At 44.8% G+C, this 21,536-nt stretch overlaps 2 protein-coding genes across 4 annotated transcripts; both read right to left on the reverse strand.

Annotated features, from left to right (window-relative positions):
- Positions 1–538: 538 nt before the first annotated feature.
- TMEM11 (transmembrane protein 11) lies at positions 539–3,367 on the reverse strand. Its single transcript, XM_068116777.2, has 2 exons — positions 3,301–3,367; positions 539–2,596 (listed from the first exon to the last, which is right to left on the reverse strand). Exons 1-2 carry the CDS (start codon positions 3,318–3,320, stop codon positions 2,095–2,097), a joined length of 522 nt encoding a protein of 173 aa, XP_067972878.1. The 5' UTR covers positions 3,321–3,367; the 3' UTR covers positions 539–2,094.
- An 11,872-nt stretch (positions 3,368–15,239) lies between these two features.
- On the reverse strand, positions 15,240–17,492 carry LOC144889744 (uncharacterized). Of its 3 annotated transcripts, XM_078770928.1 has the most exons (5): positions 16,484–17,492; positions 16,122–16,261; positions 15,882–15,946; positions 15,601–15,695; positions 15,240–15,417 (listed from the first exon to the last, which is right to left on the reverse strand). In XM_078770928.1, the coding sequence occupies exons 1-5, from the start codon at positions 17,454–17,456 to the stop codon at positions 15,293–15,295; spliced, it is 1,398 nt and encodes a 465-aa protein (XP_078627054.1). In that variant the 5' UTR covers positions 17,457–17,492; the 3' UTR covers positions 15,240–15,292. The 3 variants fall into 3 exon arrangements, with proteins under 3 accessions (XP_078627054.1, XP_078627055.1, XP_078627056.1); XM_078770929.1 differs by lacking the exon at positions 16,484–17,492 and having other exon boundaries at positions 15,241–15,417; positions 16,122–16,288; XM_078770930.1 differs by lacking the exon at positions 15,240–15,417 and having other exon boundaries at positions 15,514–15,695; positions 16,484–16,596.
- Positions 17,493–21,536: the final 4,044 nt, after the last annotated feature.

Below are 21,536 nucleotides of genomic sequence, written 5' to 3' on the forward strand. Positions count from 1 at the left end.
GACCAATTGCAAATTTATAGTACAATTAGAGGGTGACAGTTTGAAAAATTTTAACTTCTAAATTTTACCTGCAAATAAGTTCAATACTAAGGCAGACCCTCATTATATCCTAACTCTACATATAACTGATTCATTTTTGAACTGACTGATTTACTAAACATCTGACTGAGCAAAAACCAGCTCATTTATGACCAAGTTAGAAATGGTGAGTGTAGTTTGCTTCTGTGTCCATTTTGTCCACCCCATGTATCCTCCCCTTCCCCTCATTCCCCCTTACACCCATTATTTGTCCAAGTCTCCCTCTATTTTGTCCTTCAACCCTGCTGTTGGTAGTTCCACCCCTCTCACTGCTGTTCCTTTTGTTCTGTTGCGTCCTGATCCGTTCAGTGTTCTAGCTCTTCCACGAGCCTCGACTCTGCGTACAAAAAGGTGAATGCCTCCATGAGCCTCAGACTATAAAAAAAAGAACATAATTTTCCATTAACACAAACAGTCCACAGACTTGATCAGTGTGCAACCTGAGGCTGGGATACATTCAAACGTTTCCCCAAGTTTATTACAATACTGTTCCACTGCAAGAGCATGCCGAGGCCGTGGAAGTCAGTCCGGCCACAGTCATAGCTCGAGCACGAGATTAAAGAAATACAGAACAAATTGAATCAGCTGGCTGACTCATGTTCACTAAATTTCACAGTCCTTATATTTTACCAGAATGCACAGGCACAATTTCACACCTATGTACCATATACACCAGATTGCTGTAGTTTTTTCTGGACCATGCTGGAGGAATTGACCAAGCGCTTGTTGCCGATTAAGCGATAGAGTAGTTGTGAATGGTTGGAGGAGGAAAGAAAGATGCAGGTAAATCGCAAAATGATTGCATGTAAAACTGGGATGATGTTTCCCAAAACCTGCTCAAACCTCCACACTCTCAGGCGAGCTAAGAAGCTATCTACACGAGTATCAAAAAGGGAGGGGAAATGTGTTGTGAATCGAGAAGAGATGGAGAATCGAAGAGAGGTTGGGGTGGAGGAAAGAATGAAGATGAAAGAGTATGAAGACATTTGTAGGATCATATCAAAAATGATGAGCGGCTCCTAATTTAGCATTTTTATATTCATGGCATTCCAAATGTAACCACAATAAGTAATCTTCTTCAACAGCCACAATTATTATTGTGGGATTCGCCGGGGTAAGCTTTTGGCCCAAATCATCCATGAACCGGCTGGCCAGGCCTGACGCTCAACTAAGTATTTAGGGCAGGAATTTGTAATTTGGCAAGGATGCTAGCGATAGCTCGGCTACTCTTCGCGAAGGGTACCGTGGAATCTCCGGCGTTCACCAACTAAAGCCGGCAGACAAGATACCCGTTTAACGTCCATCCGAGGGATGGCACACACATTGACGAATCACCTTGCTTGAGGAGCACCAGGATGACGGTTTAAAGCTGGGTCGGGATTCGAACCTAATCTAGAGAGCTTATAGGTGAGGGGGCGTACCCCTCGGCCATCCTGTCAGCCCTAACCAGAATTATTGATAATTATAAAAACCAAACCAAAGTAGGAATAATGTAAGTAATACCAATTTCTTTTCTCCCTCAAAATAAGGTGGAAGTTAACTCACTGCAATCTTTACCAGATTATCAACGCACCTACTGCTGTTCCAAATCATTCCCATGCTACGAAATCTCATTACCAAACATTTCCAGAGCAGCATGATTGTGGAATAGGTTATTGGCTGGATGTAGCAAGGACATCAAATGGCTGGAAGAATGAGCAAAAGTATGATCTCAAAGGAAGGGAAACGATTCGATAAATGGACAAGTGTGTGCAGCTTCGATACGAATGGACAAGGCCGACAACCTTTATCTTTTTAATTTGTAAGCCAAACATCCTGTCTCGCAAAATATTTTGAGCAAATTTTGTGGTGGACCTGCAGCAACAAAAAATGTGTACAAGACAAAAAGAAAAACAACAACAAAAAGAAACATTTACCGGTAAAACCCAAATCCAACCCAGCCAGCTAAAAGTCTTGTAGCCAGGCATCACGAGAGCTTCATGAAGGATTCATCTCAGCACCGACATCGGACCCCGGTCAAGGTGCGTACATCTCGTACGCCTTACGGAGACAGTAGAGCGCAGCGGCGATGGCTAGAGTGTTGTGCAGCCGCTTGCGCAGCGTGTCGTCGCGCCGGCAGAGGACGACGGGCGCCGGAGCACGCAGCGTGTGCAACGGCAGCCGCGCCAGCACCTCGGCGTCGCCCTCCACCTGGTACTTGCAGCACGGGTCGTACTGCCACGAAACCGCGTAGAGCGCCGCGCAGGCGGCCGACACGACGCCCAGAGGCAGGGAAAGGCCGCAGACGTATCTGGACGGGACGAGGAAGGGGATGAGCAGGCAGCTCGCGCCCGCAAGCACCGCGCTCTTGTGCAGACAGTTTCCGACGGCGATCCAGCGTGCGGTCTCGTCCCCGATCCGCGCCGGCTCCACCACGATGTAGCGGTACTGCGCCTCGAGCGCACGCTCCAGCTCGAGCTCGAACCGCTCGTTGGCGGCGTCGCCCTCGTACACCTCGTGGATAATGATGCACTCCTCTCTGCACAAATCGGGGTCAAAGGTCAAAGATGCACGAGGTCCTTCGTGCAAAATTAGAGCCCGTCTACAATTTCATACTTGCACAACATGTAATATATATATATATATGTGTTGATGTATAGACCTACACAAAATGCTTACATTGGATGCGATACAAGGTAAAACGATTCAAGGTGCATAGAAACAACCACCGATTGGTTAATTTGGAAAGAACGCGATTGGCACTGCTCCAGGTGCAACCCCGCGGGCGAAACTCAAAAGGCAATAAGAACCCCTGAACACATTCATAGGTGGGTGGTCTTCCGTACGACCATTCTTCACCTTTAGCAAAACAAATGCGTGACCTTTCATATCAAAACACAGAAGCAAAGGAGCATACGTAATCCCCAACGCGAGAGCAGTACGGAACCCCCGAGGACGAGCCTTGTAGTTTGTAAGGAAAACTCGCGTCCCCCATCGCTCGGAGCACAATTTCGCAACAGAAACGGAAACCGCCCATCGTTTCACGTTTGGATCGTCCAGAACGGAGCACACGGTTAGTGGGGCCGACACATCGGAGGGCTGGACCGGGAACGTCGCGCCTTTGCATCGGCACCGAACGTTGCGCCGAAGCGGAATGCCGGGCGGTTCGACGGGCCGAAGCAATGGCCATTGTGGGCGAAACGTCACTGAAGCATGCTGCAAAAATCTGCGGCCTCCGCTTACCCAGGGCCCGCCGCCGCCATGTCGCCGCACGAGCCCGGAAGGTCGCAATGCGAGACGGGTACCTCGTGTAACCAAAACATCGGCGCAAACGCAAAACGCGATTTTCTTACCGTGTTGTATAAAAACGTCCAGCGTGAGCATTCCCGGGACGGGTGCCTCGCGGAACCAAAACAGGGGCACAAACGCGATGTTATTACCGACTTGTACTAGTACCCAGGGCCGGCGCCAGACTATTTTGCGCCCTAGGCAAGGCCAGCTACTTGCATGCCCCCCCCCCCCCATTTTTTTTTTGGCCAACTTCGATTATTAAAAACATGTTTTGTAGAAAAAATAAAAAGTAGAAAACTTGAAACTGCTAAAAAAAAATTAAATTGTAAGAATAAGTAACGTAAGATGCCAACAGCACCAATATTAAAGGTGCAATATCCATTAATATGGCAGTGGCCCTGTTAGGGTTGGGCTTTTCACTTAAAATGGGCTTTCACTTTTTAAAAAAATGACTACATGTGGTTTGCAATGCAAAATAAAGAAAGTGGTCCCTTTATGAGTGTGTGAATGGAAATTACAGATAAACAAAACAGTTTTTGGTTTGAGCAATAAGTTTTAGATATGCAAAATCAAAATTTGAAATAATCAATCTTTGATTATCTTTCGCAAATACAAAAGGAAATATTTTGGCACACAAATCATTTTTAACTAAAGGGCACTCGGTATAATGCATACCTCAGCCATTGGCAACACAACATTCAAACCTTTTAGTGCGGGAGGCCAGAAACATTTGTTTCACATCTCGAGTACAAAAGGTTTGAGGCCTGGAATATATGCATCTATGATAGGAGACCCCAAAAAGGCAATTCTTAAGTTCTGCAATTCTGCACAGCAACCAGGGGGCGCCACCAAAGACCCTAAATGTGACTCTTAATTCACAATTTGAGTACATCTTTCAAACTTGTCTTAAAATGTTCTCTATAGGAGTGGAAATCAGAATTCCCAATTCTTAAGTTTTCAATTTGTGTATTAGGTCGCTTAAGAACGACCTAATTAATGCTAATTAACGCTAATTAGCATTTTTAATTCACAATTTGAGTACATCCATGAAACATATGGCAATGTATTCCTTAGGTCATCCTAAATCAAGATCAGTCATTCTTAAGTATCCATTTCATGTATTAACCCACTTAAGAATGCACACTGACAAAAAGGAGAAACATAGATTGTATACAAACACAATGTTTTATTTTTTTATAAACTACACAAAAATGTACTTAGTATGCATGAATTATGCTTCAAAATCAGATCATAGTAAGTCATGTAGTAAATTGGCGTCCTGGTTCTACCGCCCATCAACAATTAAATCTCAAATCTCAGAACAAAAAACAATTTTTAATGTTAATTTTATAAAAATTAATACCTAATGTCTAACTTTTACTCTATTAGCGATATTGCTGTTTTATCTCTGACTATCGCTTATAAACTATTTAACATGTTTAAGTCTATTTAACACACTATTTAACACACAGTCCAATGAGTCCGGTCAGTGAGTATGTATAGAGATCGATATCATTCGTTCGAATCGCCCGTTCGAGCTCGTGGTATTTATGAATGTAATCTATATACATTCTCCAAAACTGGGCGGTTGCACCATGGCCTCCAGATCTTGTCACTTGGGTATATGCTTCATACGCGGCTGTGCATGCTTTGAAGACGTCCGAGTCTAGAGCAGACTGAAGCTGCTCCCACGTGGTCAGTTGAATGCTGCTTATCAATGCTTCTGTTTCTTCTCTGTGTGGGTAAGAGTCTAAGAAGGATGAGAAGTGTAGCATCTCAAGAGCAAGGGCTAGTATGGGGTGCAATCTCTTGCACCTGTTGAAATGTTTCCCCGTCAAAAATCCGTTTAAGGATCCGGTTGCAAGTACCTCAGATTCAGTCAGCATTTCTGGTCCTCCAGAGTTGGACAGGAGTTTCCCAATAGCCTTGAAGAAAGCCATTTCGATGTGGAATGGGCCTAACATTATGAAAATGTTATCAAATTTCGGTTTCTCAGTCACTTGTATTTGAAGTGCCGGCTTGGCTGCGCCCAGATCATAACTGACTATTCCGTATTTCTGTCCCGTCTCATTAGCACACCTCTGCGTGATGAGGAGAGTCTCCTGCACGACCTCTAGGCTGGTGATAGGCTGGCGTAAGTTTGGCATATATAGAACCTCTTGTTTTGGAAGGTGGTCACTGCAAATGCTTGCATTAAACCCAACCCACATAATAGGCAATACATCATTGCCAATGGCATGGCTCATCATCCACACGAGGTCCAGGTGGCGAGCCTTGTTGCTAACATCTGGAAGGCTGTAGACTGCAGTGTTTTTGTAACTGAACTTCGTCATCTTTGGTATCTTCCTATATGGCTGGAGTGCAGTATCTGTACTCTCAAGGGTTCTCTTCCTTTTGCCTGTCTTTACTTGCCGAGCACTAGTTGAGGTTGAAACTGCCATGACAGCAGATGCTTCACGTTCTTCATCAGGTGCTGGCACATTTTGGTACAGAATACCCATGGTATCGTGCAGCGAATTGGCTCCAGACATGGTTTGAGTCATCTCATCGAAATTGTCGAAGGCTAATCCGACTGGTTTACCTACGACTGTTCCTTTTGGACCAGCAAGCTTCTGTTCTTGAATGGATTCAGCTGTGGCAGTTTCAACTTCTTCCAATGTGTTGTAGCTTAAACAGTGACCAAACCTGTTCAGGACTTGAACCATTTTTTTACTGCCAGTGACCGACTTAACACTCATACCAAGAGCTACATGTTTTGCAGGTTTTGCGCGACCCCGTTGTACAATGAACAAGGCATCCTGACTAGACGAATTTGCGCGGCGCTTTACTGACTCTGTATATCGCTCTGGTTTTAGCCCTCCGTACAAAATATTGAAAAAATCTACTACAAGTTTTGGGGGTGACGAGTCCCCGTTTCTTAAATCCTCCAATGTCGGACATTCAGGAAGGTCGACCTTTTCAACCTTGAGCAACTGGTTGCGCAAAAGCAATGCTGCTTTGGCGATTGTTCTCTCATCAGTAGATGTGTAATCATATACAACACGAATTGCATCATCTGCGGTTTCTGCATTATATAAGATGTTTCCAAGCCTTTTCCCAAGTGAACTCTGTATCTTTATGCGCGCTTTGAAGTGACTCATCAATGTCCTAGAGAGGCTGAAGGCGCTTCCCCTGGGCGTTTCTGCGGATGCCGAACAAATATCAAGATAACGTTCATATACAGAATTAAGAAGTTCAGGTCTGTTGTCTATTATTACAGATTGCTCAATGTATGCAAAAATGTCCAACACACTGGTCTCAGAAGGCGTTTTTGTTTCACGTGTGTCCTTTTGGGAAACTCGATTGGCTGACAACAAATACGCACTTTTACATGAATGATGGTAGTGGGCCTCCTTGGCAATTAAATCCGTATCAACTACTTTTGGAATAACCTTACTGTCATTTAATGTCTTTGCTGCATTTTGGATCGATACACCGGCTTCAATGGTTTCACATCTTCCCAACAGTTCGACGCTTCCACCTTTGAGTCGTTTTATCTTTTTCTCACAGAATAGACAAACAGGTGGCAAAATCCCGGCAGATGATGTAGAAGGTGCCGACTCCTTGGATGGACGTAAATGTGGGGCATTGCTACGGTGAACATCACTGGCGGCTTTAACAGGCGGCGTTTGGGATGAGATGGCGGTAAAGTTCTTGTAACAAGAAACATGGTAACCATCCATTTCAGCAGGAGACGTAGGCAATCTCTGAACTACACCACAATAGACAGAGTCCTGGAAATGTTGCTTTTGCCGTCTATTAGCTGCTGCTGTTTCTACTGCTTCCCATTGCGTATCCTTGAAAGGTAGAACGTCTGGACGAGCTTTCTTGTCTGCACTGCGTTGGATGTGAAGAATACATCTGCGTTCCAATGATGAAACAGTAGGCTGGACAGTAGGCTGGACAGTAGGCTGGACAGTAGGCGTAGTATTGGTGGCCGATTCCATGGTTGCATGTTTCAAATCATTGTCTGAAAAATAAAATCACAGCGGGTGGTCAGTGAGCATGGCGAGTCAGTCAGTTTTGGTCAGTGAAATCCAAAAGAAGTTATTTCAAATTTTGAGGCAATAAGTCATTATTTTCTACTCAGCTGTGGTTCGAACCTGAAATCGGTATGCATACAGAACTTTGGATACCCTCATCTGCCTGGACATTTCCTGCGCGCCACCTAGGCCTACGGCTACATAATTCTGTATCGGCCCCGAATGCTTATTAGGCCTACAGCATAGTATTGTTTGTTGGGTTAGGGTTAGGGTTGGGTTAGGGTTAGGGTTAGGGTTGGGTTAGGGTTAGGGTTAGGGTTACCATGTTTCTTGTTACAAGAACTTTACCGCCATCTCATCCCAAACGCCACCTGTTAAAGCCGCCAGTGATGTTCACCATAGCAATGCCCCACATTTATGTCCATCCAAGGAGTCGTCACCTTCTACAACCTCTGCCGGGGTTTTGCCACCTAACCCCAAACCCTAACCCTATTTGTTGACTTACCTAAGCAGTGATCTAGGCATTGCAGGCAACATCAGACATTCTGCAGCCGATTCAGAGAATCTATGGAGGGAAAGAGCAGGAGATTCCCCATGATTAGGTCCTATGATAAACCGACAACTCCCTCTACAGGGTGTCCCAGAAAGTTCGTCCCTCAAGATAGTGTCACAAACCTGGATTGATAATGTGTTAATATTTCCCTTTAAGTCACTGGTTATTATTCCCCAAACAATGTTGTATATTGGTCCCAGTTATTCACTGCAGGACAGTCATTTCTGTAGAGAGGCACTTCCTGTTTAGGGTGTAATTGGCTCAAGTTAGGGAAGAAGCCTCCCCATTGGCTGGGAGGCCAAAACTCCTTCCTTAACCAAAACTGAACACCCTCGATCCGGCCAGCCAGACAGGTGTGTGCATGCTCAGCACTGGTGTGGGTGTCTACTTGGGGCCTGCCCTCAGGTCAGCACTCCAGCCCCTCCCTTGCATATAAGGGAGGGCCAGCCAGGGAGTGGAGGGGGGATAGCAGCCAGTGACAACCCAAATTCCGTTACAATACTGACTGCATTCTTAAGTGGGTTGATGCATGAAATGGACACATAAGAATTGCTGTTCTTGATTCACGATGATCTACTGAACAGTTTGGGACCAATTTGAAAGATGTACTCAAATTGTGAATTAACACTCACCTTGCCAGGGACGGGGTCAATGAGTACATTTTGCGTTCTTAAGTGGGTTAATACATGAAATGGATACTTAAGAATGACTGATCTTGATTTAGGATGACCTAAGGAATACATTGCCATATGTTTCATGGATGTACTCAAATTGTGAATTAAAAATGCTAATTAGTGTTAATTAGCATTAATTAGGTCGTTCTTAAGCGACCTAATACACAAATTGAAAACTTAAGAATTGGGAATTCTGATTTCCACTCCTATAGAGAACATTTTAAGACAAGTTTGAAAGATGTACTCAAATTGTGAATTAAGAGTCACATTTAGGGGTCTTTGGTGGCGCCCCCTGGTTGCTGTGCAGAATTGCAGAACTTAAGAATTGCCTTTTTGGGGTCTCCTATCATAGATGCATATATTCCAGGCCTCAAACCTTTTGTACTCGAGATGTGAAACAAATGTTTCTGGGCTCCCGCACTATTTTACTTCACACACCTTTAAGTATATATACCATTTAAGGATACTTGGCGTAACCAACCCGTCATGTTGCCACAATATTTCGCTTACAGTCAGACAAAGAAATAAACAAAAAACCAGACAAACAGAGTTTAAAACGTCTCATAAAAGTTTCAATTTCAGACGCATCAAAATATCACTTTGCGTGCCTTTTCCTTTGCAAATCTGTCACAAATTCAACCAGATCAAGTGCTGATGCCTGGGCATGTTCAATTGATATGGTTGCCAAACCAACTAGTCTCTTTTCCAACATTGTAGAGCATATGTAAGTTTGAGCTTTGAGAAACTACATTCACCACTTGCCACTGATACTGTATAAAATAATTTGTATAAAACTGTGACACTTTAAGGTTCAGTAATGCGCCCCTCTGATGTCTGCGCCCTAGGCGGCTGCCTAGTTGGCCTAATGGTAGCGCCGGCCCTGCTAGTACCGACTGCAAAGCCGCAATGAGCCAGCGAAGCCAAAGCCTCTTGCCACTATTTTACCCATCACTATGGCATCAGTAGGTTAGGTAGTTGGTAGTAGGTAGGTGTAGACTGTAGTAGGTACCGCAGCTGGTAATGAGCATGCCCGACTCGCGAATTCCAACTTGCCTTGTGCTAAAATATATACAGACTTGGCATTTAATATGGAATATTTTTTTGTGGGGGTGAACTTACTTTTCAAGATGACTTAGAACCAAAAGTTCATTGGAATTATGTTGAAATTATTCTAGATTTTGTTATTGTGACCTTTAAAAGAAACAAAAACCACATTTGACATTTCGAAGCAAATAAATGGATCCTTGAAAGTGATGTAAACTGATATCGAACTCAATTCACAGACAGTACTGTGTTAAACTTCTGTGCGTTTTCCAGAAGTATCTCTTTATTTTGCACATTAGCCAATTTTTTTTTTAAACAAAAACAAAAGTTAAATTACGACTGGGATTACTGACAGTAAAATTACAGTTCAGTACTTCGTGTAACCCCCACGAGCATTCAGGAGAGCACGTACACGTTGAGGCATGCTGTTCACGAGATTTGCCAAGGTTTGGACAGGAATCGCTTGCCATGCAGTAACAACAGCCTGCTGCAATTCACGCACAGAGGTCGGCTGCTGGTCCAAGTTGTCGATTTGACGCGTTAATTCTGCCCACAAGTTCTCTATCGGATTCATATCCGGAGACATGGCAGGCCACTCCATATGCTCTACACCATGGTCAGCAAGAAAGTGTTGGATCATGTGAGCACGATGAGGCCGTGCATTGTCATCTTGGAAGACAAAGTTTCCTCGAAAGGCTGCACGAACAAATGGAAGCAATGTTTCTTCCAGAATGGCCCTGTGCTTGAACTGGTTCAGGTTTCCATTCAGAACAACCAGGTCAGTTTTTCCCCCTGCATGAAAAGCAGCCCAAACCGTCACCCCACCACCTCCAGCTTGGACTCTTGGCACTATACAATCTTTGATGTAGGCTTCATGCACTTGTCTGCGCACTCGGGCGCGACCATATTGACGATAGACCAGAAATCTAGACTTGTCACTGAAGATCACGTGATTCCAGTGTCCTGGCTGCCATTGACGGTGCTCTCTGGCCCATTGCAATCGGCGCTGGCGGTGTTGTCTGGTCAGACGTGGCTTTCTCAGGGGACGCCTGGCGCGATAGCCTGCTTGAACCAGTCGTTGGTTGACTAGCCTTCTGGATTCAGGCACATTTGTCAGTTGCTGCCACTCAGCCCTAAGCCGATTAGCTGACTTCGTACGGCCATTGCGGACTAACCGGTGCAGCTGGCGATCATCCCTCCTTGTGGTTCTGCGGGGACGTCCTGACCTCAGTATTGGAGTAGGGACACCCCTCTGAGCATTTCGTTTCCGGATCTTTGACACCTGACCTTGAGTGATGCCATACTGCCGAGCAATAGCACGCTGTTTCATGCTGGAATTTCGTAAAGCCACCACTAAATGACAAACAGCATTGTCGAGTTGACGGACCATCTCCAGGGGAAGCGGCAATAACTTTTGTAGACGTGCAGCAGTTGTTTTCCATTAATACAGAACGCAACAACCCTTCTATACCTGATTGTGAAGCCAATCGTCAAATGTACCTGTCCGTACATTTTGTCACGCCACCTGTGATATAATCCTGTTATTGACTTCTTGCTGCGACAGACAAATCAGTGACGTGGTTCTTTTAACAAAGAAATCACCGAAGCGTAAAAGAAACTCACCAGATTGATATACCGAGTTCAGAAAGTGAACCCAAGTCAAGAAAAAAATATATATAGTCCATATTAAATGCCAAGTCTGTATATATATATATATATATATATATATATATATATATATATATATATATATATATATATTGTGGATTTGAGAATTGTTGTAAATATCACACTGTGTAGTATAATGAATTGTTGTAAATACCGCCCTCCGTAATGTAAAGGTCAAAGGTCGTCCTCTTATTTAATTCCTCGCATACACCTAGCCAATCTTAAGCCCTTCTCAATAGTTATCTCTTTATTCTATGTGAGTTTAAGGCTCTGTTTCCCATTAATTGACACTCCATTGCACCAAATTCAAATAAGATAGGTCCCCTTTCGTTTCTCATCCCGGCGGTGCGAGTGGTTTTCTCATCCCGGCGGTGCCAGTGGTTTTCTCATCCCAGCGGTGCGAGTGGTTTTCTATCCCACAAGACGCCATTGGCCATGTGCTCTGTCTCGGAGAAGAAGGGGGGAGGAGCCACCAAATCACGGGCGTGGCCCGCCCCTCGTCACCAGGAGGTGGAGCCAGGAAGCCCTCGCGCCCAACCAGGACTCAGTGGGTATGGCTTGGTAGGGCGTGTGATATAACCCGCAGCGTGACGCCCCCACGGAGAGTTGCGTCAGAGAAGAGGAGAGAAGGGAGTTCACCTAAGGGAGTCCACCGCCGCTTTGAACAAACCGCAGCTTTGAACAAACCGCAGCTTTGAACAAACCGCAGCTTTGAGCGTCGACAGCGGTGACGGCAGTTGCGGCCACGAAGCAACGTCGCCGTGCGGAGACGATTGGGGAGAGTTGGCGGCTGCTCAACTCGAGCCGCGATCATCCCAACCACCCGGATCCTTCCCGCCTCGTGATCCCACCTCCTCGTCCGTCCAGCCATTCCTCTGCTCCAAATGAACCTTCCTCTCCTTCCAGCCATTCGTGCCCTTCATCCCGATCATCATCCCCCCGTGTAAGTCTGATTGTCGTCCGTCTTTTATGTTGTCCTGGGGTTTAAGTAAGTCTGTATAAGCTAGAACTTGCACTGTGTCTTCTGGTCCTTCCATCCTTCTGTCTTTATTTTCTTTTCTTTCCTTCTCCTTGGTTTCTTTTGGTCTTGTACATAATAGTTAGTAATAAATCATATTTGTTCTTCCTACTTTTGCCTTCGTCTTCTTCACATCCGTTCGTCTTTGTGATTTCTCTATTGAATACCTGTGGCACGATTTGGCCAACGTTTCAGAATCGGGTTAGTTTCTGTTAATGGTTCGTGCCGCGGGCTGCCATCCGCTCGGCAATTAACATCTTGTCCGCGGTCTCGGACGAGGCTGCTCACCTGCCTCGTAAAGAGGCAGCTGGCGGCTTCAGGAGCGGAGATGGCCAGTAGGAATAGAAGGGGGATTAACCCCCCCCCCCCCCCCCCCCGTTAAGGGGAGTGCCGTGCTCCGTATCCGTAACAATATATATATATATATATATATTGTTGCGGATATGAGGATTGTATTTTTTTGATTGTGTGTATTGTAGTGGTAAATTGTTGTGTAACATTGGTTGGATATGGCCCCTCCTGCCTCCAGAGTTGTGTAAAGGTAAAAAGGGCGTCTCGGTAGTTAATTCCATGAAACACCACATTGAAGGACACGATAAAACCCTTGTTCAGTAGCTTATATCTTATTATGTGTTTTAGAGTAAGGCCTTGTCTTCCATTAGAATGACACTCCATTGCACCGAATCAATTAAGAATAGCTCCCCTTCAATACTTCCATTTCCCAGCCAAACTCTCCATCTGTAGGTAAAGCAGTTCACAAGCGTGGGGTGCACGCCCTCTCATGTCGCTGCGATAGTGAATATGTGCTCCGTGCTCTGTTTGAACAGGAGGGGCGGGGGCGCCAGGGAGAGGCAAGCCCAGGGCGCGCCACGAAGGGCGGGGCTGTTCAGCCCCATGCCCAAATAAGGAAACAAGCCCGTGGCTCGCCACGAGGGGCGTGCCGTCGGCGCCATGCCCAAATAAGGAGACAAGCCCGTGGGATTACCATACAAGGTCACGAAACAGAGCACGGGGGGGAGGGCGGTACCAAAACCGAGGAGGGCGTGTCAGACCCGCGCTGAAGGTATGAGAGAAGGGTGCGACGATCGCTGGGACAAGCTACACCAGAGATACGGCAGATGAGTCCAGGTGCGTAAGAGGGTTGGCAGTCCACCGGGAGAGAGTTCAGAGTTGCACCGGAGTTGCGTGAGAGATACGAAAAGCCTTTGACAAAGAGAAGTCCAGCCCCGTTTCAACCAACGAGTGACCCTGCCAGCGTGCGCTGTAAAGCCGAATACAAGGAGCTGCCGGCGTGCGCTGTAAAGCCGAATACAAGGAGCTGCCGGCGTGCGCTGTAAAGCCGAATACAATGAGTTGCCGGCTCCTCGCTTCCCGCCCGGAGTGGACCTGCTCGCTGTGCCCTGTGATCCCGCCTGCTCATCCCTCCAAGTCCAAACGATTCCTACCCTTCCATCCATTTGCGTACGTGAGTTTGTTCTGTTCGTGCTGTCCTGGGTAGTAAACTAAGTCAGTATAAGCTAGTAATTTGCACTGTTACCTGCTTTTTCATGTCCGCTGTAAATACCCGTGACTGCTCTTTTTGCTTATGTGTGTGTAAATAATAATAAACCCCGTTACTCTTCTGTACGTCTTCTTCTTCCTCTTTGCATTCGTCGTCTTAGTCTTTTCCCCATTGAATATCTGTGGCGCGATACGGCCAACGTTTGGGTGAATCGGGGAAACTGTTAGGTCGCGGAGCCTCCGCTCGGTAAATAACATCTAATCCGCGGACCGTAACAATATATATATATATATATATATATATATATATATATATATATATATATATATATATATATATATATATATATATATATATATATATATATACATATACATATATATATATAGATATATATATCGGAAGCCACTGAATGGAAAAATTTGAAACTTGGCACATTGTCAATTACTCCCAATGGGGAACAAAAGCATGATAATGATGACATTATAGGTAAAGTGGTATACCAGCCAAAAATGTTATAATCGAATTCCTCATCCTAAAAATCTGAAATTGCATGCACATGATCTATGACCCATTTGTATTGAAATATTAAATTTATGACATCATAGGTCACATAGTTTGGCAGCCATATTGGATTTAACCAAAAACCTTTAAAAAAACATCTCCCAAACCACCAAATCGATTGATTCGAAACTTTACGTGTGTCATTGACTTGGCATGGCGATTAAAAGATGATCACGAAAACATCATTGGTCACAAGGTGTGGCAGCCATATTGGCTTGAACGAAAATATGAAATAATTATTTCTCTGAAACCGCTCACCCAATCGATGCGAAATTTGACAAATATCATCTAACCGCACCTTTGCATATAGTTCGAAAATGATGATGTCGTAGGTCATGTGGTTTGGTAGCCATCCTGGATAGAAAAACGAACCTTGCCCGATCAACACGAAACTTCGTAAACGTGATCCCCTACCCATACATATGCAGTGTACATTTTAAAGTTATTATGTCATGTGGTATGGCGCCATATTAGCGTGAAAGACGATATTTAAAAACGTCTCTGAAACCGCTTCACCGATTGATGTGAAACCTCCCAGTAGGCACACAGACATTGAATCCACGTTGAATGAACGTCAAGATTCGACATTGACCCAGGGTTGAAAACGAGTTGGATTTGCAAATTGGATCAACGTCATGTTTCCAATGTTGAATAAACGTCGTTTTTCCAACATTGATACAACGTTGGTTTCCAACATTGATCCAACGTCAGGTTTAGACTGGATATCAACGTTAGTTTTCAACATTGAATCAACATGGAATCAACGTCGGTTTTCAACCTCATTTCAACATTATTTCACCTCAGAACTCTGTAATTTATGCAAAATCATAACGTGACAAAGTAGGATCAAGTGGTAATTAACACTTTTATTATCCACTGCTGAACAAAGCTATTTGAATTTCAGTTCTCTTCTGTCTTCTCTCTGCCACCACCTCCCCTCCTGTCCGGGGCGTATTTCAGGTTATTTCCAACGGCATGCTTCACCATGCTTTCGCTGCTCCCTTTCTGCTGCGCCAGAACACCAGCTACAGAACAAAACAGAAAGAACAGAAAGTTAATGATGGATATCACCATGTTTATGATGTCGAGAACATGAAGCTTTTAACAGGATTTCAAAAAATAGTGTTAAACAATGTTTAGTTAAAATCAGTTGACAGGTGGTTTGTACAGCTGGACACTGAGTATGTAACTTGTGCAAAGTAGCATACCTTGGACAGCATTGAAAAGCCTCGTCTTGCTGAAGGCCAACTTGCCTCCCGCCCCCGACATGTTCATCAGAGCCATGCGCTTGTTTATCATCAGTCTGTTGAGAGAAAACAAAATATTTAATAAATTCAAAGCACAGAAAATTATAACTATTATTGTCTTTTTGTTTTTTGTTATATTCTTACATAAAACGCAAAATTATAAAAAGGGTAGGTAGTAACATTTGAATTTTTGTAGTCAAGAACAAATTTCAGTACTGGCAATTTATTGTCACGGAACTTACTTCTTCATCACTTCATTGACATTGTCCTTGACCGAAACACCACCAATAGTTTTCAGTCGGGCAGTCTGAAAAGAAAACCGTGCATCTCTCTTCAGCCATCAGGTATTAGCCAGAGATTGATATATTTTACCGAACTGATATATCAGATTATGCATCCTTCCAAGCCGATTTGATTACTCTACTAGATATTATACACTATTTATTCCATTGTTGTTTTCTTGTGTTTGCTTCTTTCCTCACCAGTAATTGTTGTTTGTTCTGATCTGCCAAGGTTTCCTCCATCTCGTAGAACTCGTCTTCTGTGTCCATCTTGACGAGATGGAAGCTGGACTCATCAGGCTCGATTCTCTTGCCAAGACTCTTGACCTCATCCCTGATTTCTGTCAGGAGGAACATCACCTTTCGCTGGAATTCTAAGATAAAGGGCACAATGCTTTAGAACATTCAAAAAGGACCTCTACATGTATTTACCAGAAAACTCTTAACATACCTCCTTGCTGCTGGTATAATAATATGAAGGAGGATGTAATGTACTTTGAATTTTCCATCAATATTGTTAAATATTTCTTACACACACAAAAGAGAAACACTTCAAAGCTTACTTGCTTCAGTCATTGGGAAGACATCTGAATGTCCCTGTCTTGCCGACGGCGGGTTGGCAGGCCCGATCCGGGCAGAAGTTGTCTTTGAAATTCTTCTGCCATCGTCTTGACTCGACCAGGATCTGGACCAAGATCGCCCACTAGACACCGACCTGGACATGGAGTGTGACCTTGAGCCATGGGCCAAGGGTGTCAAGGACCTAGACATAGACCTATACATGTAGCTGTTGTTTGACTTCCCCTTCCCTTTCCCCTTTCCTTTCCCTTTGCCCGACCATACAGCAAAACTATATTCATGGCCTGTATCGCTAATGGGCGTCATGGACCTCAATCTCGACTTTGACCTCTCCTTGCGGCTGGGGTGTGTCGGGGACCTTGACCTCTCTTTGCGGCTGGCAGGTGTTGGGGGCCTTGACCTCTCCCTGCAGCTGGCAGGTGTTGGGGGCCTTGACCTCTCCCTGCAGTTGGTGTGTGTCGGGGACATTGACCTCTCCCTGCAGCTGGTGTGTGTCGGGGACCTTGACCTCTCCTTGTGGCTGGCAGGTGTTGGGGGCCTTGACCTCTCCCTGCAGCTGGCGGGTGTTGGGGGGCTTTGACCTCTCCTTGCGGTTAGGAGGTGTGCAGGACCTTGACCTTTCCTTGCCACTGGGGGATGATCTTGATTGTTGCTTCGATGTGGACGGGATGGGTGTTGGGGGCTTTGACCTCTCCCTGCGGCTAGGGGGTGTTGGGGACCTTGGCATCTTCTTGTGGCTGGCAGGTGCTGGGGGCTTTGACCTCTCCTTGCGGCTAGGAGGTGTGCAGGACCTTGACCTTTCCTTGCCACTGGGGGATGATCTTGATTGTTGCTTCGATGTGGACGGGATGGGTGACGAATGACACGCAACCTTACGAGCAATCTTCGGAGGTGGTGATGGCAGATCGAGGTTCTCCATTTCCAGTTGGGCAGAATCTCTGTCATCCTTGTTCTCATGGTCACTTTCCACTTACACTGGAGAGTCTGGAGAGATCAAACCTGAACATAACATTAACATGCAAAGCAGATGTTACAGTTAACATTATGTTTGAAAAATAACTAGAAACAGATTTCCTAATATTTTCCACATACACACCCATGATAGTCATTGTAGATTTTCTTCTTCTTTTTGCGTTTCTCTCCTGTTTCTTCTTCATCGCTGTCATCTAGTTCTGCTGTTGTTGTGTCGTCATATCTTTCGCACTCTGCCTTACTCGCTGAAACGCATCATAGGGAAATTGTTTCAATTTACCATTAACCTTTTGAAGCACGAGCACATGTTTTGCAGTGGTTAACTAGTTTACATATGTGACTAAACAGTCACCTGAGGTTAATTTGATCTTGACCAGGGGGAATTTTTGCCACTTCTTGTTTGGCATTCGCTGGTCCTTCATAGCCTGGGCTGCACTGGCACCTGGCGGCCAGTACACAGATCCATCTGTGACCCAGACAGGGGATGACACCTTCTTCTTCTGTGGTTCCCTCAACCCATACAGCTCTTGACCACTGTGACATGCTGCGTCTGAAACAGTTGTGCATAGGACTATAGGAGTATAATACCAGTTATTAATGTACCAGTATTTCCAGGGCAAAAATATTATTTAGGGAGGGGCAGCATGCGACCTATACCATGCAGAGCCTTCAATGCCAATTAATGTATATATAATACACTAAAATACGAGCACTAATCAGAAATAATCTATACTGGAAAATAGAAGAACATCTAAGGATATGGTATTCAAAGGATGATGCAGGTTGTCTAGTAATGCTTACTCTGGCTGTTAATATGTCCTCATGTTGTCATGGATGCCCTCTCCACCTCATGAAGCATAGGAAATAACACATGCCCTTGGTTGTATGGCAAGCACACTGCTTTGCGCCGAAAATCTCGTCTTTCCAGCACCCTCCTCTTCGTTCGGTCATGTAGGTTCCTGATGTATGTGATGTTAAAGAGCTTAGATTCACAAGGACTGTCGAAGAAATTTGACATGTGACGCTGCTTCATGCCATCCTGCCTAGTGTCCACCACAAAGGCAAATTCATCAGTGTGCAGCAGGAAACAGCTATCCCTTAGTCTTGTTGATATGCGTGTAAACATGCTCTTGGAGGGAGCAGGATGGTCATTTGCCTTTTCCAACTCTGTCAGTCGTTTGGCCACTTGAGCTATTGGATTTTTAGACTTCCTGACATACTTTTTCAATGTTTGTAGGTAATTTTCAAATTGAAAGGCTGAAATGTCATTGAGTGAACTCTTGAAATACTGCACGTCTTCATGAAGATGAATTAGGCCATGCACATTGTAGACGGTGAAAGTGTCACCATAGAGAGTTTCACACTTTTTCACAAAGTGCACCAGTAGTTCCTTTGCATAGGCTCGATAGCCATTTCTTGATTCTTCTTCAGTATCCAGCATAATGGATAGCGCGACTGTCAATGTAAGGAAATGTTTGTAAAGTCGAGTTGATACAACATTTCCCAATACCACAGGTCCAGTGTACAATACAAACTGTCGGAATTCTGTAGCTTTCCACCTGTCTACTTCGAAGAGGGACCTGGGCTGTCTTGCAAACTCGCTTGGCATGTGTCCATTTAAGGATACCGGATTCTCTGATATTTGAGATTTCTGTCGAGGAGACAAACGACACACAGCAGGGCCCTGCTTCAGGTGGCTAATTATGCGCTTTACTACGCCCAGGCATACAAGATGCATGTAGTCTAGTGGAAACTGCTGTATGCAAGAAATTCCAATTTGTATCAATGGCGACTCCCGTATTTGATGATGGTCGTAACTAACAGTGTTGAATCCTTCTTCGGTCCGTGGGCGACACTCACAGGGTGCCTTACCATTGAAGACAACACGGCCATTCCAGGACCCTTTTACTGTGCACCGCTCACACGAAAAGTAGGCATTGTGGTTCTTGGTCCCTTTCAAGAAAGCTCTAGCTGGAGCATCGCAGACGAAAGCATTTATGTTGAATTTGAATTTCTTGTTTCCATATGTGATCCCGTTTTCTTTCAAGCCTACATATTCTTCAATGAAGTCGGATAGGTACTCAGCCGTGTGACTGGGTTCGGCATCCCCACAATATAATGCAACAACAAATGGTTCACAAGTGGCGAAGCTGCACAAAATAGGCCAAAATTGAGCACCAGATTATTTGAAAAGTGGCACACCATCAATGTTGACGTTCAGGTTAATTGAGTTCTGCTGGGAAAAAGATGGGTTCTGGGCCAGTACCTTCAAAATGCCTGCTTCAATGCCAAAGTAAGCATACTGCCCACCACACTTCACAACTGAATCTATTTTTCGTGGAGTCTGTATCAATGTCCGTGCATCTTTTGGCAGTTGGTGCCCATGGCACCTGAGAATTTCGAGTAGTTCATTCAATGCAGATCTGGTGCATTTATTCTTTGCTGCCCATGCCGCAATGTCTACGCCAATGTCTGTGGCTGACTCTTCAGACTCAACATCAGACTCAGAGTTTTTGGACTCAGAGTTTTCCGATGACAGTACTCGGTCAGACTCAGATAATCGAAGATCTGAATCTGTGTCCTGTGAAGTGGCAGGCGATTCAATTTCACTCGAACATGCACCTAACCCTTCAATGGAGTGGTTGTCTTCCTCACTGCTGCTAGATGCTGCAGCAGCAAGTGCCAGTACTTCTGCGTTGCGTTTCCACCACTGCTTATAGTTGTAGCTTGTCATCCTTACCTGCAAAGAATAGCATGCAACCCCGGATGTAATTTTCAGTTTCATCCACGGCCATTTTGCTTGTGTAAAGGCCCAATGGCATGGGCTTAATCCCCACCTTCTTCTAAGACATGCAGAATATTGAGGACAACATGCTATTTGTTAGACTGCATAGATCTACCTATTTTAATCAATTTAATAACATGCACCATGCACCTGACAAAGTCAATGGTAATAAAGTCGTTTGGGGTTGTGTACCAGAAGTCAATGATGTCAATATCATTGAATTGCTAAGATCTTGCGTACATCTGGACTAGGTATTGCTGAATGCTATACAAAGTATAAAGGCCTAAATGCAACCTACAATGTGTGGGAAAGTTGGGGGAAATGTCCTTGACAAACACAGCATCCAAAGATTAGGGTGTGTGCTCTGTGCACTCCCCCCCCCCCCCCCCCCATCCCCCCCACACACACATACTTTGTGTGTGATATTTCGCAACTACCTCTAATATTTTAAATAGGTTACTGGATTTTCCCCCTTATCCGTACAAACTAGGGGGGTCTGGGGCTATGCTCCCCCGGGAAATTTTGGAATAAAAGGTGCAATTTGGTGACATCTGGGACCAAATTTACAGCTCCAGAAACTTTTTAGGTGTTTTTGAGAGTTAAATTTGCCTTCACAGGTGTTGAAAATCCAGTATTATATTCCACAGAGAACCAAAAGCACTCGGATTATACAGGTATCTACGTAATGACTCCTGCGGTGCCCTTATCTGTGTATCTGATCCCACACATCATCACTCTAATTAGGCAATGTTCTGGTGCTATAAATTGTGGTTACTGCGGCTGAGCTATTAAACTCCTAGCCTAGGCCAGGCCAAGGGAAGGACTTTTTTTTTGTTTTTTTTTTGTATACAAGATCGAGGCTCGTGAAAGAGCAAACATTAATCACACAAAAAGACAAACCGACACACAAAACACAAAAAACAAGGGGAGCGGCAGACAAGATGGGGAGAGAGGGGGGAGGACACAAAAGAGAGGGGGAAGAAGGGGAAGGACACAAACACAACATTTGAGAGCAGGGACATCGGGAGGACTTGGGGGGAGGTGGGAGAGGATTAAAACATATGAACACTGCAAGGACTCTGGGGTGAATTACCGGGGGTAGAAAAGATCAAGGTTTTCGATGGGGGAAGATAAGAGATGGTGGTGAACAGCTGTTTTAAAGACCTGGAGGGAGGAGTGGGATTGAAGGGAGTGGGGGAGTTTGTTCCAGAGGCGGGAGAAAAGGGGAATGAAAGAGTGAAGGTGAGCAGAGATCCTAGACTTTGGCAGTTTAACCATAA

This window comes from Myxine glutinosa, chromosome 1, assembly GCF_964187855.1.
Source record: "Myxine glutinosa chromosome 1, kmMyxGlut1.1, whole genome shotgun sequence".
NCBI classification, from domain to species: domain Eukaryota; kingdom Metazoa; phylum Chordata; class Myxini; order Myxiniformes; family Myxinidae; genus Myxine; species Myxine glutinosa.